Source organism: Podarcis melisellensis, assembly GCF_964234715.1.
Source record: "Podarcis melisellensis genome assembly, chromosome: 16".
Taxonomy (NCBI): Eukaryota; Metazoa; Chordata; class Lepidosauria; order Squamata; family Lacertidae; genus Podarcis; species Podarcis melisellensis.
The window spans coordinates 41,396,549-41,412,480 of record NC_138533.1 but is presented as its reverse complement, the minus strand read 5'-3'; the positions used below and the strand labels follow the sequence as shown (position 1 = coordinate 41,412,480).

At 48.1% G+C, this 15,932-nt stretch overlaps 1 protein-coding gene across 1 annotated transcript; it reads right to left on the bottom strand.

Annotated features, from left to right (window-relative positions):
• Positions 1 to 230: 230 nt before the first annotated feature.
• Positions 231 to 15,899, bottom strand: TPST2 (tyrosylprotein sulfotransferase 2). The gene is made up of 7 exons (XM_081892914.1): positions 15,453 to 15,899; positions 7,434 to 7,523; positions 5,839 to 6,764; positions 3,119 to 3,317; positions 1,948 to 1,998; positions 1,385 to 1,432; positions 231 to 712 (listed from the first exon to the last, which is right to left on the bottom strand). Exons 3-6 carry the CDS (start codon positions 6,675 to 6,677, stop codon positions 1,403 to 1,405), a joined length of 1,119 nt encoding a protein of 372 aa, XP_081749040.1. The 5' UTR covers positions 6,678 to 6,764; positions 7,434 to 7,523; positions 15,453 to 15,899; the 3' UTR covers positions 231 to 712; positions 1,385 to 1,402.
• Between the last annotated feature and the right edge of the window lie 33 nt (positions 15,900 to 15,932).

Below are 15,932 nucleotides of genomic sequence, written 5' to 3'. Positions count from 1 at the left end.
GGAAATGTCCCTGCCTATCATTCAGTTCTGTGCCACACTTGTGCCTACAGAGACAGTCACACATTTTCTCTTTTCTACAAACATGTTCTACAAACATCTTTTCTACAATACAGTATGATGACAACAGGAACAATCTTCTATGTAAAGAGTGGCTTTGTGGTTACAGCACTTGAATACTGTATCTGAACCATTCTTAGCTCAGGTGAAATAAAGGAAGGCAACCATATGTTGGAGACAGCCTCATATATTTATTAAAGAATTAATAAATAAATCTATTTTATTTTTGTAAATTACAAATGAGATAATTAAAAGGAGGCAAATTTGGGATTGTTGCCTATAAGACAAAAGCGCTGTAACGAGGTTATATTAATGGAGCTATCTGAGGTCTGCAAATTAGAGAACAAAAATTGCAAGACACATTTAAAAGGTCCCCAGTAGACCACTATAAAATCTTCTCCAATATACTTTGTGGTTCTCTTTTATTTCCACAGATTTCACCCTTTTACCACAGGGAGTGTTCAAACAAGGGAGTCAGAATTGTCCAAACCTGGCAAATAAATGCACACACACATACATACACACACAAAAAGTGTTTCACAGAGAGCACTTGATTTGGCAATATCAGTAGCAAGCAATATGCTTGGATAACGGAGCTCCACTGTTGCTGGTTGCAAATTTTCTCCTCCTCAGAGCAACGGGAAGCAATTTGCATCTAAATGAGGCAAAGAGGAAGGCAGAAAAAAGTTACTCCTGGAATTCAATGCCAAACTATTGATATTTATTATATTAATGCCAGTGCTGCCACCCAAAATATATAAGTTTAGGATTACAAGGCAAAGCTTTCAGACATATCCCCCCACTCCTAATTTTTGTGAGTGTTCAGAACTTAAATGGTTAAGGGTTCTGAGTGTGCGTCACATTCCGACGTCAGACGTAAGCCGGGAGGAGACAGAAGCTTTTAGAAGCTAAGGAGGAGGAGTTTTTCCCTGTACCTTCACTTCTCTCTGTGTATCTGTGAGAGAGAAAGACGTGCCTTTGGATATGGCTGAAAGAAGCCCCGGTCTTTGTAGCTGAAATGTTTCAATAAAGAGCTGTAAATAGACGGAGCTGTCTGTGTGTGCTTGCCAGAAGAAGGAAGTAAGTCTGCTTTACACCGCTGTGTGTTCTACTCTGCTAAGCCGTGACCTGAAGGGAGCAACAGTGGCGCAGCTTTGAAGAAGTGTGCCGGACCCGTTATAAACTGCTGATTGACGATCATAAAGTAATCAGGTGTCACGGCAGATCAATCTCCAAGAATTTTTATAAACTTAGGGAAGCTGCGAATTGAGAGAAATAAGTTCTACTACCCTGGCAAGAAGATCTGCTCACCTTCTCAAATACGTACCTGGAAATCACTAGCTTTTCAGTGAAAAGCAGTAGTATTTTGTGCACCCTGCAAAAATACAAAAGACAGAAAAAATAGCATATTATTTGTGCTCTTTTTACACTGGGAACACTACCTTTCTAAACTTGGCCAAGGAGGAGCAAAGTTAGTCTGCCAAAATATTAAATCAACCCTCTATATATCATGTGCTGCAGAATTGATATCTCAATTAGAAAAAGTCAAAGCTGCCTAAAAATGTGTAGAATTATACATTTCACCGTGATGGAGCTTTTTTTCTTTTCTGTTTACAAATATGTGTAATTAGAAGAGAATGAAGGGGGAATCTCCATGGGAAGAACATTTCAGAGTCCCAGATGATCTCCTAAACATGGCTGCAATTCAGTTCCAAAGTGCAGAACCTCGAGATCAAGGCAAGGGGGAAAGAGGACATTTGCAGTTTCTCTTCAGTAGCTGGCCTGGGAGGGAGGGTCCAAAACATTCCTGGGTCTTGCGGGGGGGGGGGGGACATGCATAGAGGCAACAGAGAATAGATGAAGAGAGGTGACTGGGAAAGGGGAACTCACCTGGAGGTGTCCTTTCAGATTGGCAGGCGTTTTAAAATCCCCATTAAGAACCTGTGCAAAGAGCAAAAGGTCAGGTGAGGCCCCTGCAAGCCTAATATTTCCACACCTCTGATTTCACATTCAACTCTCACAGAGTCCGCCTCCACTCTGAATGCTGCTCTTTGGCCACGGCATGAGTGATTACACCTGCAGAATATCTCTGCGCAGTTGGGAAGCTGGCTATCCTCAATAATGCTGGCCCATTCTGGATTCTAGTCAATATTATGCAATGCAATGATTGACTGCAATTAGGACAATAAAGGCTGCAAATCACAGAATGGAAAGGAAGTGAACTGGAGAAATGGGGGAAGTGGGAAGAGGCTCTTCTTGACCTCTAGGAAGACACCTTTGGCTGCTCAGAGGAACACAGAAGACCTCAGATAGAGAACAATATGTGTATCTTCTAGCTTTGAGAAATGGGGATCCTTCAGCCAGTAGGATGCTAGGAATGAGAGACAAGCACTTCCCAATTCTGCCCAACTTAACACAACTGGAATGTTTAAAATATCAAGGCTACCAGATCAGCTTGTATTGCAGGAAACTTAAACCCCACACCCCACAACTCTTTAATGTACTTCCATGGGGTGGGGGGGGGGAGAGTGCTCCATTCTTGGTAGCCATGGGGATTAACCCTTTCCCTGATCTAGACTGTCTCTGAAAGTACTGGCATGCGTTTTTACCACTGCAGGGGCTCTTTGGATCCTTCTGGGGTATGAATCAGATCAGCGTAGCTGCTCTGATCACATTCAGAAAACCTTTCCCTGCCGCAGCAACTGCATAATTACTTATTTATTTAAACAGGAGATCTGATCACAAATCTTCACCAGTACATTATCTTACAGCCCTGAGGAGAGTAAGAACTTTTGCTGCCTTTCTTGATATTGTACTAGTTGTTTCCCTTTCCTTGAACAATGAAGGCTTCGTGCTCTTTTTTTTTTTTTAAAAAAAAATCACGTTCTCAAGCAGAATGCGTTGTTACTGAACTGCTGCACCATAAACACAAACTTTAGTAATGCTAAAAGCCAGACAAGTTGATCTGCTACAGGATTTTTTATCACATGGCATAGATCTGGTGGAAACCACACAACCCAGCTACCGTCACCTGAAGGATGACAGGCTTAGTGGCACTCACCCTGTGTGTGTTGTTGATCACCAGAGGGTCTGGATTCCCATAGTTGGGTGGATTTGCATAGGGGTCATAGCCCAACCTGGCCAGCATGGGAGCAATCTGAGCCATGTCCTGCAGCACATCTGCCGGGATGTGCCCCAGCCACTTCGTCAAGGCCTCTGTGTTCACTGGCTTGATCACCTGGTCCGTGGATCGCTCAATCCTGCACAATAGCAAGAAAACAGTAAGAACCGGCTAGAGCAGAGAGGCAAGGGGTGGCACCTGCTCATGTTCTCTCTTGATTTCTTCAACCTTCCACAGTCCCTAGTTTTCACTGTGAGGCCCTTAATTGGCTTCTCTTTACTGTAGCCATTGCTAAATGACCGTAGAAGGCCACAGCAATTGAGCCAGGACAAAATTCAGTGTACAAACAGAAGTTTAAGCCTAGTGCTCAGTTTAAGCTTTAAATGCAGTTCATCGCTTCAATTTAAAAGTTTTTAGCATAGGTTTAGGCAAGAGCTAATTTTAACAAACCAGGACGAGGGTGGCACTGTGGGACAGAGCCTAGGGCTTGCCGATCAGAAGGTTGGCGGTTCTTGTGATGTGATTTAATTTGATGTGATTGGCCAGTTAATAAAAATTATTTTTTTAAAAAAAGAAGGTTAGCAGTTCGAATCCTCACGACGGGGTGAGATCCCGTTGCTCTGTCCCAGCTCCTGCCAACCTAGCAGTTCGAAAGCACCGACACTCAGCTCTATCTGCTGATGGATGGCCACACTGACTCGGCCCCGAACACACTGACCAGATGCTTGGAAGCTGTGGCTGGATGGTTTCGTGGGAGCCGATTGAAACTAAATCCTTCGAAGACAGAGGTCCTATGGCTAGGTCGGGATGGCATGGGGATGAGGGACCAACTCCCTTCTCTTGCGGGGGCCTAATTAGTGCCATTGCCTTCCGTTAAGAGTTTGGGTGTAATCCTTGATGCCTCCCTTTCCATGGAGGCGCAAGTTACAGCAACAGCCAAGGCGACATTTTTCCACCTTCGCTGCATCAAGCAGTTGGTCCCTTACCTTTCCCGCCCCGACCTGGCCACAGTGATCCATGCGACGGTCATCTCCAGGCTTGACTACTGTAATTCGCTCTATGCGGGGCTGCCCTTGAAGCTGTCCCAGAAACTCCAGCGGGTACAGAATGCTGCAGTGAGGCTCCTCACGGGGTCTCTGCCATGGGAGCATATTCACCCAGTGCTTTTCAAGCTGCACTGGCTCCCGATGGAGTTCAGGGTCAGATTTAAGGTGCTGCTTTTGACCTTTAAAGCCCTTCACGGCCTAGGACCCTCGTACCTACGGGACCGCCTCTCCCGGTATGCCCCACGGAGAGCCTCAAGGTCCATAAATAGCAACACCCTAGTGGTCCCGGGCCCTAAGGAAGTTAGATTGGCTTCAACCAGAGCCAGGGCCTTTTCAGTGATGGCTCCGGCCTGGTGGAACGCTCTGCCTCATGAGACCAGGGCCCTGCAGGATCTGATCTCTTTCCGCAGGGCCTGTAAGACAGAATTCGTCCACCTGGCCTTTGGCTTGGAGCCAATTTGATTCCCTCCCTCTCTTTTTTTCTTCTCTTTTTTCTTTCTTTTCCTTCTCCTCCTGCGATGAGGCTACATTTTAATATTTTAATGTTCCATTATTTTAATGTTGTATTTTATTTTTGTTTTTAAGTTGTAATCGTTCATCTTGTTTTTATTATTGCTTGTAAGCCTCTCTGAGCCCGGCCTTGGCTGGGGAGGGCGGGGTATAAATAAATAAAATATTATTATTATTATTATTATTATTATTAAAGTGCAAGTAGATAAATAGTACCGCTCCGGCGGGAAGGTAAACAGTGTTTCCGTGTGCTGCTCTGGTGGCCACATGACCCGGAAGCTGTACGCCGGCTCCCTCGGCCAATAAAGCGAAATGAGCACCGCAACCCCAGAGTCGTACACGATTGGACCTAACAGTCAGGGGTCCCTTTACCTTTACCTAATTTTAACAAGCTTGCATTCAAACCCTCCTGCCATCACCACTGTCTCTGGTCCACAGCTGAACCGTGTGCCCTTGTTACAACAAGGCTCTCAATCCCCACGGCTATATAAGTTTAAAGGTAGTTTGCAAGGAAGCCCAGCTCTACAAAGCAAGAGGCTGTCCCAGGCAGGGAAGCACCCAGGAAAACACTAACAATGGCCAGGTGAATTAAGCACTTGTATGAGTTTAGCAACAGACGAGGAGGTCAGGTCAGAACTCCCCACTGAGCCTGGAGGGAGGGGAAACAGCTATGAAGCTAGAAAAGCAGCAGGGCTGGAAGAAAAGTAGGATATAAATTAAGCAAGTCAATACAGGGAGGCTTTGAGGGGGGCTTTGCCTCCCACAGCTCCTTGTGTGACAGATGGAGCTCTTCGTCCCTCCCATGCCAGATTCTCAATGGACAGGAGAGCCCTCCAATCATGTTTTAATGATCCCTTGCAAAATCTAACTCAGTGCTGTCTCTGCTGGCTGGCGGTGGCTCTCCAGGATTCCACATGGGGGACTTTCTCTCTGGAGATGCCATCAGCAGAGACGGAACCTAGGATCTTCTGCACCCAAGGAGAAGCTCTTAAGACTCAGCTGCACCCTATCCCATATTGTGTGTGAATTCCAGAGATGACGGCCAGTGTGCCAGGAATGCACACATCTTAAGCACTGCAGCGAGGCTGCAGTACAGACACTCACTTGGAAAGGGAGACTCCACCTGGCTTCCCAATCAGCTCCTCGTGGTGCAGGACGGCATCGCTCCAGGCGATGTCCAGGAATTCCATGATGGCCTGCATCGTTTTTTGGGGGTGCAGGACAAGCTGCTCATAGTAGATGGGGAGGCATCGCGAGAGCCCAATCTCCAAGCACTGGGAGTGCATCACCTCAATGGCTTTGTTCCACTTGATCAAGCAGTCCCGGTAGCTGCGGAGGTCAAAGCCGGCAATGGTGACTTTCCTGGTGATCATGGAGTGGACGGAGGCCCGGCCGTCACGCACCATCAGGAGAAACTTGGAGTTTGGGAAGATGCGGGAGAGGTACAGGGAGGACTTGAGCGTGAAGGGGTCTTTGTTGCAGAGGTACCTGGCTGGCTCTCCGTGCTTGGCAATCACCTCCAGGATGAAGGCCTGCATGGCGGCATCCAAGACTTGGTCAGTCACCCCAGCCTCGTCCAAGCGCATCTTCTCCCGGCCAGATTTGGACCAGGCTTGGCGCATGGCTAGCACACGCGGGATGATGCGCGTCTCCTCCCCACAGCGTACTTCCGGGTGAGCATCCAGCATGGCACGCATCAGTGTAGTCCCACTCCGGGGGACGCCACCGATGAAGATCAGAGGCATCTCCTTGCTGTAACGGTATTCCACCCGGTTGGAGTCCAACATCACCAGCTCCTCGTTCTCCGGGCGCATCAGTCCCCGGTTGGCGCCTTGGCCCAGTATGTGCTGGCATTGCAGCATCTGTTGGCCCAGGTGGGCAGAGACCATCAGGGCAATGGCAAAGCCCACCCCCATAAGAACCCGCCTCATGGTCACCCGCATCCTCTCCCCATCCACATGGGCCCAGGATCCGGAGGTGCTCTCCCCACTTTCAGCATTCGGAGGATGGAAGACCAAGCCACAGACTCCCTGGAAAGGACAGAAGCCAACCATTCAAGACAGGGATGGATACTTGTTCTTTGGGCATTTAGCGTAATATTTTCATTGCATTCTATTCCTTTATGGGGAGAACAAGGGAGCCAAACTGCTTAGTAGCGGTCCATCTACTTTAGTTTTGTCTACACTGACTGGCAATGGCCATCCAAATTTTCAGAAGAGCATTTTCCTCCAGTAATACCAGAAGATGCCAGAATTGAACCTGGGACGTTTTGCATGCAAAGCAGGTGCTCAACCACTTTGGACCTTCTCTTCATCCAGTTCTAACACTCCCCCAAGGCTGACTGCCGATAGACCCCTTGAACTCTTGGAGGGAACCACTCTTGGAGCCCCCGTCTGAGCCAAGACTAGAGCCCCCTCCATGAGAAAGTGGGACCCCCACTCAAATACCTCTGCCCAGCCAGACCCTCTGGCTCACAGTCCTCCCCACCCCCCTGCACAGCAGTCTCCCTCTCAATGCTCCGCTGGGCCTCCGTGCCAATAACCAAGCCGGCTCCAAATGGCTTCTGGTAGCTTTTGAGCATGATCAAATATTAATCTCACAAAACGGAGGGGGGGAGAACAGGGGGAACACGCCGGCAGAGCCATCAAGGATTCATGCGCCCACTGCCAGCACATCCATTACGGCAGCCAGGCGCTCACCTCGGTCTGGGAAGTTCATTTTGTGGCTGGCTGGCTGGCTTGCTAGCTGCTCCTTGCTCTCCAAAAACACCCAGGCGGGAGAGAGATTCTCTGTGGTGGGGAGGGAGGGAGGGAAGAAGGACAAGGTCAGTCAGATGCTGAGCGGGGGGGGGGGGAGGCTTGGAGCCACAAGGAGCAAGAGATTCCCCTTCTCGGCAGCATGGGTGCTGTTTCTCAGCAGCCGTCAGCTGGGCTCCTCCTCCACCCACCTCAAGACACGCAGTTATGACACAAGCCCACACAAAAGCGGGTTTGCATCTGCAACACCAAACCAAGCGCCATGTTGCTGAACCATTTATACATAGTTTAACACCGTAATTCAGGGATGGAGGACGTCAAAGGTTGCAGGACTGCAGCTCCCAACATCCTGAGAGCTGCAGAGGTTCCACATCCCAGTTCCACAAAATTATGCATCCAGTTGAACAGATATAAATACCCTGCTGCTGTTTATGTGATCATTTCCACCCCAAGCTGCAATAAGGACACATGATAAGAGCCCTCATTTCGCTAGAGGTCATTCTGAAGGTCAGATTTTCCATGATGCCCTCGGTGGCTTGCCAATGTTACCACGTGCTAGACGGCCAGCCAAGGAGTAGCAGTGTGTGGAAAATGTAGCAAAAAGTGTATTTATCCTACAAGAGGCAATTTTTAAAAAAACACATAAAATTTCCACTTGAGTTAGAACGGGAGGCAAATAACTATTGTCTAAATGGCTCATCATTGGGGCTTTTTTACAACTACAGATTCACTCCAAATGGCCCAAGGCAATCTAAATGTTTTTGGTGGAAGTGTGGTGTCGGCAGGCACTGACTTGTCCCCATCTTAAAAAAGGGACCCTTCAAATGCGCAGCCCACAAAATAAGCCTGTCACCATGGCAACCTGGGGCAGCCATGTTGTACAAAGTGAAGCAAAGCAGGGGACATAAACATCCCTTAAAGGGCTTCAGCCATGAGCAGCCTTCCCTCCTCTTATTTATAGATTCGCACACACACAAATATGTATAATATGACTTAAGGGGGGAAGGCCTGTCAACAGTTCAAAGAAGAAACTTCCTCTTTGCAATCTCAGAGAAATCTGCTCTCATCCATTTAGCCATTGGGCTTAGAATAGCACAAAGCAGCTACATTCGGTGTTGTTTGTTTTGCTAAATGTTGGGAATACATGTGGAATATAATCAAAAGTGGGTTTTTTATTGTCATTTTATGTTGTGAATCACCCTGAGATCTAAGGGTATGGGGTGTACACAAATTTAATAAATAAAAATAAAATAATCAAAAGCGGAATGCTCAACAGAGGTTTAATATTAATTTCCTAAAGGTACATTGAACCAACTAGTAAGTGTCCGGAGGGCACCATTTTGGCGAAGGCCAGACTCGCACCCTGATGGCCTGTCTGGCAATCATCAAGGCAGCATCAGCATCTTGATGATAACAAACTCTCTCTGAAGCACAGGAGGTCGTCCCAATGCTACAGCAACTGAAGGAGGGAAGCTTTGGCTAACAGCCTCGCTCACAAGGTACCTGCACAGGCTCCGCAGACAAAGATGGCAAGAACAGCACAAAGGGCACAGATGGAAAGTGGTGGGAGCCACCCGGAAGATCGGGGGGGGGGGAGTTGCCCAAAGGTTTCATAAACACATCTTTGCACACCTTCTGTCGTGTCCCCCTCTATCCCCTACTCCCAATTCCCCATCACTTGCTGCTTCCTTGCTCCTCCCTTTAACTGGAGATGCGACTGGGGTGGTGTTGTTGTTTCTATACTGCCCTTCATCCAAGGATCACAGGGTGGTTTAAAATATAAAAACACAAAATTGGTGCCCATGGGAGCTTTCTTCCCAATAGAATCATAGAATCATAGAGTTGGAAGAGACCACAAGGGCCATCGAGTCCAACCCCCTGCCAAGCAGGAAACACCATCAAACAGCAGTGTCAGGGGAGCGATTTAAACCTGCATTCTGCAAAGAAACGTTTTACACGGAACCTAGTTTGGACCTAAGGAATTATTTGGGGTGAGTTCACGCACTCACTTACACCTAAACACACGTATACATATATGGCCGCAATATCAAACAGGACTTGTGTATTTGCAACAGCCATCACTGATCAAATGCTACACAGGGAGCAGTGTTCAGCACTGCACCACCACTGGAAGAAACTTAAGAAAAGTTAAAAAGCAGAAGACATGTCAATTTATTTACTATGCATTTCATTTCCTCCCAGAAACTCAGATCACAATGCTTTTCTAAGGGGATAGTTCACGTGTTTAGTTGATGCACACTCATGAGTGATTCAACTTCACTTTCTTGGTTACACACAGAGAGAAACAAAAATAAACTGAGGCTGCAGTCTTAAAGCTACTAACCAAATGAACCTGGGAACTTTTGCCCCTGAGCTATGTTCCCAACTCAGGGGAGACTCAGAGGGTAGAAAGGGAGAGGTGTGTCACCTTACATCCTGCCACCAATTCTCCCCCATAATTGCTGTTTCTGAGTCCCTCATGCCCTACAAGCGGGCCTTGGTTCTGATCACGGAGCTTGGCTGGGGAGAATGGCAGGTGGGCATGTTCCTTGGGAGAAGATGCAGACTAGGGAAAGCGGGAAAGCATAAGCTCGCTCTTGCTGAATCTCTCCTGCAATCGCACCCCGCCCCCGAAAGAGAGAACATTAACACAAGATCCGTCCCAACATGTAAACTAGGCTCCTTTACCAAGAGCTGGAGGAGCAGAAGGGCTGACTGTGCAGTCCAGCAAGTCTCCAAATCTATCTGCTTAAACCCTGGTGTCCTACTTGCAAACAAGGTAGTAAAGGGTTATGTTCTTGTGGCCTTACAGACTTTTCAAAAAGTAGTTCAAATGGATGGAGATACTCTAGAACTGTCACATGTGCTTGTTGCTAAGGAAATTCTGAGCCGTGCAGCTCACTGCCAAGAGAGATATTCATAGGAGAGGACCCTTTGGACGTTCTCCATGCACTCCTACAAAGCGCCTCACCAGGGATGGCAGAACAAACGCCAGCTTCTTCTTCAGCAAGGTTTAAATAAAATCAGCAATGATTCAACAGATGCTGCTGAGTGCAAATGCACTCAGTTGTGGACTGCCTTGGGGAGTTTTTGTGATCGGAAGGGCATTTCATTATCCGGCTTAAACTCCAGGGCATTTTGGAAGTAATAAATTGGTGCAAGGCTTTTTTCCCTTTAATAAAAAGTCTCCTGTGAGTGAGATGGTGGGGAGGGAAACGACAGCAGGAAGCTTGTCTTCGATTGCAGGTGTTCTGCACACCACCAAGCCTGCCAAGGTGGAATATGCCACTTGCTCTGCCACCCATGAGACGAGGCCAGGCACTCTGGGATTGCTGAGGGAAGATTGCTGAGGGAAGGCAGAGATCCCACAAGCAGGTAAGGGCCAAAGGCCCCCACTGCCTTATAACCAATTGTGCCCTGGAGTTGCCTAGCTCCATATTGTCTACAAGGACAGAGGCCGGGGCTCCAGTGTTTCAGACGGGAGACATTTCCAGCCCTGCCTGGAGATCAAGATTGGAACTTTTTATGGGCACAGCTTTCCCTCCGAGTTCCAGGCTGCCCTGCCTTTGTAACCTTCTGCTTCAAGGCAGCACCCTCCATCCAACAACAAGCAAGGCAGTCCAAACCTCTGACAGCTGTAGAAGGTGGGCAGCAACCCAGATCATCTGCTGATGAGAAATTGCTCTCTGCCCACAGGAGAACCATCCACGATGCAGGCAAGGTGTTTGCCACGCAAGGTCCAAGTTAAGGCCTCTTGGCTTACAAAGTGAGAGGACAGTTAAAGAGTCTAATCCAAGCCCACCAGAGCCCCCCCCCCAGCATATTCCAAGTGTCCTCCTTCACAGAGCAGAAACCAAACAGTGAGAGTTACCTACCCCCAAAGAGGGTAGGGAAAAAACAGGTGGCAATGAACTCCCATTGTGGACACCCCCATGGGAATTGGCCTACAGATGGGCTGAGCAATTGTGGCTCTCCAGATCTTGAGGGGCAACAACACTCATCATCCTCTACCCTGGCCCTGTGGACTGGGCCTGATGGGAGTTAAAAGTCTCACAGCATATGGAGGGCCAACGTCTTCTCCATCTCTGGGCTACCTGATGAGCTCCTCATTCAGTTCACCATTTCCTGCATGGTCCGCACTTTGAAGTTTTGTGTCCCAGTGCTCTCTCGCTTTTGCCTTGGAGCCTTCCCCTCAAAAACCTACTGTCTGAAGCTGAAGCACAACAAAGAGCAATTCAAGTTTTCCAAAGATTGCCATTTCCTCCATTTCTGTGTTTTTCATGTGGGGCAAAAAAAGAACACTCAGACCTGGAGCCTCAAAGCGTGGGCTGTGCCTGGAAAGTGTGGAGGAAAGGTAAGTGTGGAGAAGCCCTCAGTATCTGCTAATTTTCAGGGCTGCAACCCTTGGCTACACCGTGACCTGTTGAGCAGCCCTTTCTTTGATGCCTCCATCCCTGCTACTGCCAGACAGAGACAGAGAGTGCGGCAATACCTGCTGCTTTCCTCCTTGACTCTAAATTAGGGAACACCAGGAGGAAACATGAGGGTGAAGGGATGCCAACACAGCTGCAGTGGAACTGGGACAACCAGCTATTGTGGCACTTTGCTAGTGATGGAGTTGGCCAGAGGATGGGCATGAACCCAATCTGACATAGAAACAGGAGACGTGGACCAGGAAAGGGGCTGGGTTTGGCCCCCAGAGCAATTTTATGTGGCACCTGCTGGCCTCCCCAACAATATTCTCATGTTTTGTTTGTAAGTCTGTGTGAGAGAGTCCACGCTTGCAAGTATTGCAGCTCTCTCTTGGTCTGGGTTTGCCATAAGTTGATGCACATCTGCAAGCCAGTGTGGTGTAGTGGTTAAGAGCAGTAGTCTTCTAATCTGGGGAACGGGGTTCGCATCTCCGCTCCTCCACATGCAGCTGCTGGGTGACCTTGGGCCAGTGCCACTTCTGTGAAGTCTCTCAGCCCCACTCACCTCACAGAGTGTTTGTTGTGGGGGAGGAAGGGAAAGGAGAATGTTAGCCGCTTTGAGACTCCTGAAGGGGAGTGAAAGGCGGGATATCAAATCCAAACTCAAATACACATGCTCCATATTTACAAAGCATTCACTGATGGATTGCTCTGATTTCATTATGGAGGCGTCCCAACCCCCAACAAAACAGGTCAGGTGAACAATACCAAGATTGGCCATCACTATCCCAGGCAATTAAAACACTGGCGCATGGCTATCAGTGACTTCTCAAGAGACATCAGAAAGTGTTCATGAGTGCGTGCCCATGTTTCAAAATATCCACCTGCAAATAAGCTATATTATTTAAAAAATAAATACACAAGCTGAAAGTCCTGCTTGCTGTGTGCAGATCATTCCCTTTTTCTTATTGTTTGGCAAAGAAGTCTTCCTGTCCAGCAGCCAAGAGTCTCCGCTGGAACCCGTGTCTCTTCCACTGCAAAATGACCAAAAATCACACAAGCTCAGGAGATAACCTGCTGATGCAGCAGCATTTAATCCACCCACAGTACAGTGGTTATTCCAAATCCCTTGTGAACTAAGAGTTGCTTTCCAAAGCTCACAGTGTTTCATTGATGGTACAGTTCGGATTTGGTGCAACTGCTGATTATGAAGGTTTGGGAAAATGCAGCACAGCATACAAAGACACCCCACCTCCTCAGGCCGTATCCATCTATGACGGGTGCAAACAAACAAAAATCAGGCTTTGAAATCACTAGAGCAAATTGCAGAAATGCAAACAGAGGCTCAATTGAATTTAAATCCCCCATTATCAAGAGAGTTGGGGCAATATAAATCTACATCAGTTGGAAATGGTTGTGTTGAGTTTGCTATTGGAATTTCCATGACGCCTGGCATCACAAAAGAGCAATAGAAATGTTGCAAGCTGAACTGCTGTTATCAAGTGTGCCAGCCCAGCAATGCATCACCTAACTGCTCACCTGGGCACACAAGTGACAACGTGGAACAGCTTGAGATGATGCCAGGGAGGCCCTGGGCACATCTGCTGTGTAAGTGGCTTGCCCCACCACAGCCCCCTGGCAGCCAGCTGCTCACTCACTCTCCACAAGCCCCCTGGCTTCATGGAGCTCACTTCATCCAAGACACCGCTTTTGCTAAATGGCCTCCTGCAGAAGAGCAGCAAGGCAGCCGCTGCACACTCAGCTTCAGAGAGGCTTCCTCTGGAGGCCAGCCAAGCCCAAACAGCATATCCGCAAGGCAGAGGAAGTGCAGCATCGTGAAGCTAAAGCATCAGCTCCTCCCCCATCACTACCCCTTTTTGCACGGCAAGCAGTCAGAATCCTGCGAGGAAGCTTCTGGGTTGCACAGGGCTGTTTCCCAAAGGATGCAAGTTTCAGAGCAGCAATTAAAACGAAAGTGATGGGTGTCCTGCACGCTGTAGGGCTGAGGTCACAGTCTCATCTTCTTTGAAAGACAAAAAGAGCAGAAGGCTTTGGGAGCTACCAGGGCAAACAGTGTTTCCATCAGAAATGGCTGATACCCGAGACCCTGTAAGCTGTATTGGCTGGCTAGGCCAAGAGCATGGCCTGGAACAAGGCAGCCACAGAACTGGGGAACAGCATCACGGCAAAGTGGGAGGGGGAGCATGTGATGTGAAGACAGGAGGAGAGGAGAAGGTCCCAGGCATCTTTCATCAGGAAAGTACAATCCTGGCACAGGATTTGCTTCCTCTACACTTATCTATACTGTACCCCATTTTCTCCCACCAGCACCCTCACCTCACCAACAGCAGCCTGTCAGGCACTTATTTTCACCACCACAGCCACTTAGGCAGCCCTGAACCCATGAGGACTAGGATCATGACTCTTAAGTTGAAAAAATAATAATCATTGGAGGGAAGTAAGATTCAACCTGCTCTTGTTTAATGGGATTGTCCCAAACAATGAAAATCATTTGGAGATACGGAATAAAAAGGAAAATGTTTTTCTCCTTCAAATTCTCATAGTGCACATTGTTAATTGTAAGCATACTGGCTATGAAATCAGATCCTCCCATATACAGTATGTTATGGAAAATAGTTTTAAGAAACAGGGGGAGAGAGAGAGAGAGAGAGAGAGAGAGAGAGAGAGAGAGAGAGAGAGAGAATATATCCCAGAGTCTAACAGAGGATGTTGCAAAGGTGGAAGAAACATTGAAAGAGTTCCTTGCCTTCAAGGGAAAGCAAAAGAATTTGGGGCTTCTTAGCAAAGAAAAAGATGGTGTTGCCTATAGTGCAGCTATGGAGGGAGAGAGAGAGAGAGAGAGAGTTTATCTCCCTCTCACAATACTATGGAGTCATCCTAAGAAATGGATGGCAAATTCAAGACAGAGGAGAGCCACTTTCATGCCATACATTTGAAGCACTAGGATACCACTACAAAAACGCTACTTAAAGCACTATGTTGCCATCTAAAATTCCCTATGAAGAGGGAGAGGCTGTTAAACTACCGTATTTTTCACTCTATAAGACGCACCAGACCACAAGACGCACCTAGTTTTTGGAGGAGAAAAACAAGAAAAAAAATATTCTGAATCTCAGAAGCCAGAACAGTAAGAGGGATTGCTACGCAGTGAAAGCAGCAATCCCTCCCTCTTGCTGTTCTGGCTTCAGGGATAGCTGCACAGCCTGCATTTGCTCCATAAGACGCACACACATTTCCCCTTACTTTTTAGGAGGGAAAAAGTGAGTCTTATAGAGCAAAAAAATACAGTACTCTGCAAATTGTAGCTCTGGGAGGGGAATGGGGGTCTCCTCACAACTCCCAGCACCCTGCTTAAAAATGTATCCTAGCCCTTGAAACATGCGCCCCTACACAGAATTACCTAACAGAGCCTCCCTGTCACTTGATGTGTTGGTGGTTCTGCCTTGGGTGGCTTCTGAAAAGGAGAGGTCTATCCACACCTGCCACCCACAATGGTTGCATGGAACCTCAGGGGTCAGAAGCAGCCTACCTGGGAAGAGCAGGTGCTGGGGGACCAGCAGGTGGGGCAGTCCTCTTGGTGGGCTTCTCCCTGGGGCACCTGCCTGGAACCTTTGCTCCAGCCCCAGCTCCTCCTTTAGCCCCAGGCCATTGTCCTGTGACTTTCCTCACCCTCTGCTGATGAGTTAGCGGGGAGACAGGAGCATGCAGTGGCCTCGGGGTCATGCGCACAAGCAACCTTCGCTCCCTTGGCGCATTGGTGACCACCTTCAGCTGTCACACCACAAGGGACTTGAGCCTCTTGCTCTCACACAGGAAGGCGGATGTCCCATTCAGGCTGCACAGCAGCACACCCTGTTCCTGCCCAACTGCAGGGGAAGAGAGAGGAAGTCGCCTACATAAGGCCACACAAGTTCCTAGCCCACAACTTGTGTAGCCCAAGAAAAACCCTTTTCTTCAAGCTGGACAATCCTTTATTGACAAGGCCCAGAAAAGGCTCCCCAGGATGAGA

Coding starts and splice junctions, on each gene's coding strand:
- TPST2 (XM_081892914.1), bottom strand. CDS start 6,677: ATGCGGGTGACCATGAGGCGGGTTCTTATGGGGGTGGGCTTTGCCATT. Junction 1,999..3,118: donor TGATCAACAACACACACAGG/GTGAGTGCCACT, acceptor CTCTTTGCACAG/GTTCTTAATGGGGATTTTAA. Junction 1,433..1,947: donor ATCTGAAAGGACACCTCCAG/GTGAGTTCCCCT, acceptor GTATTTTTGCAG/GGTGCACAAAATACTACTGC.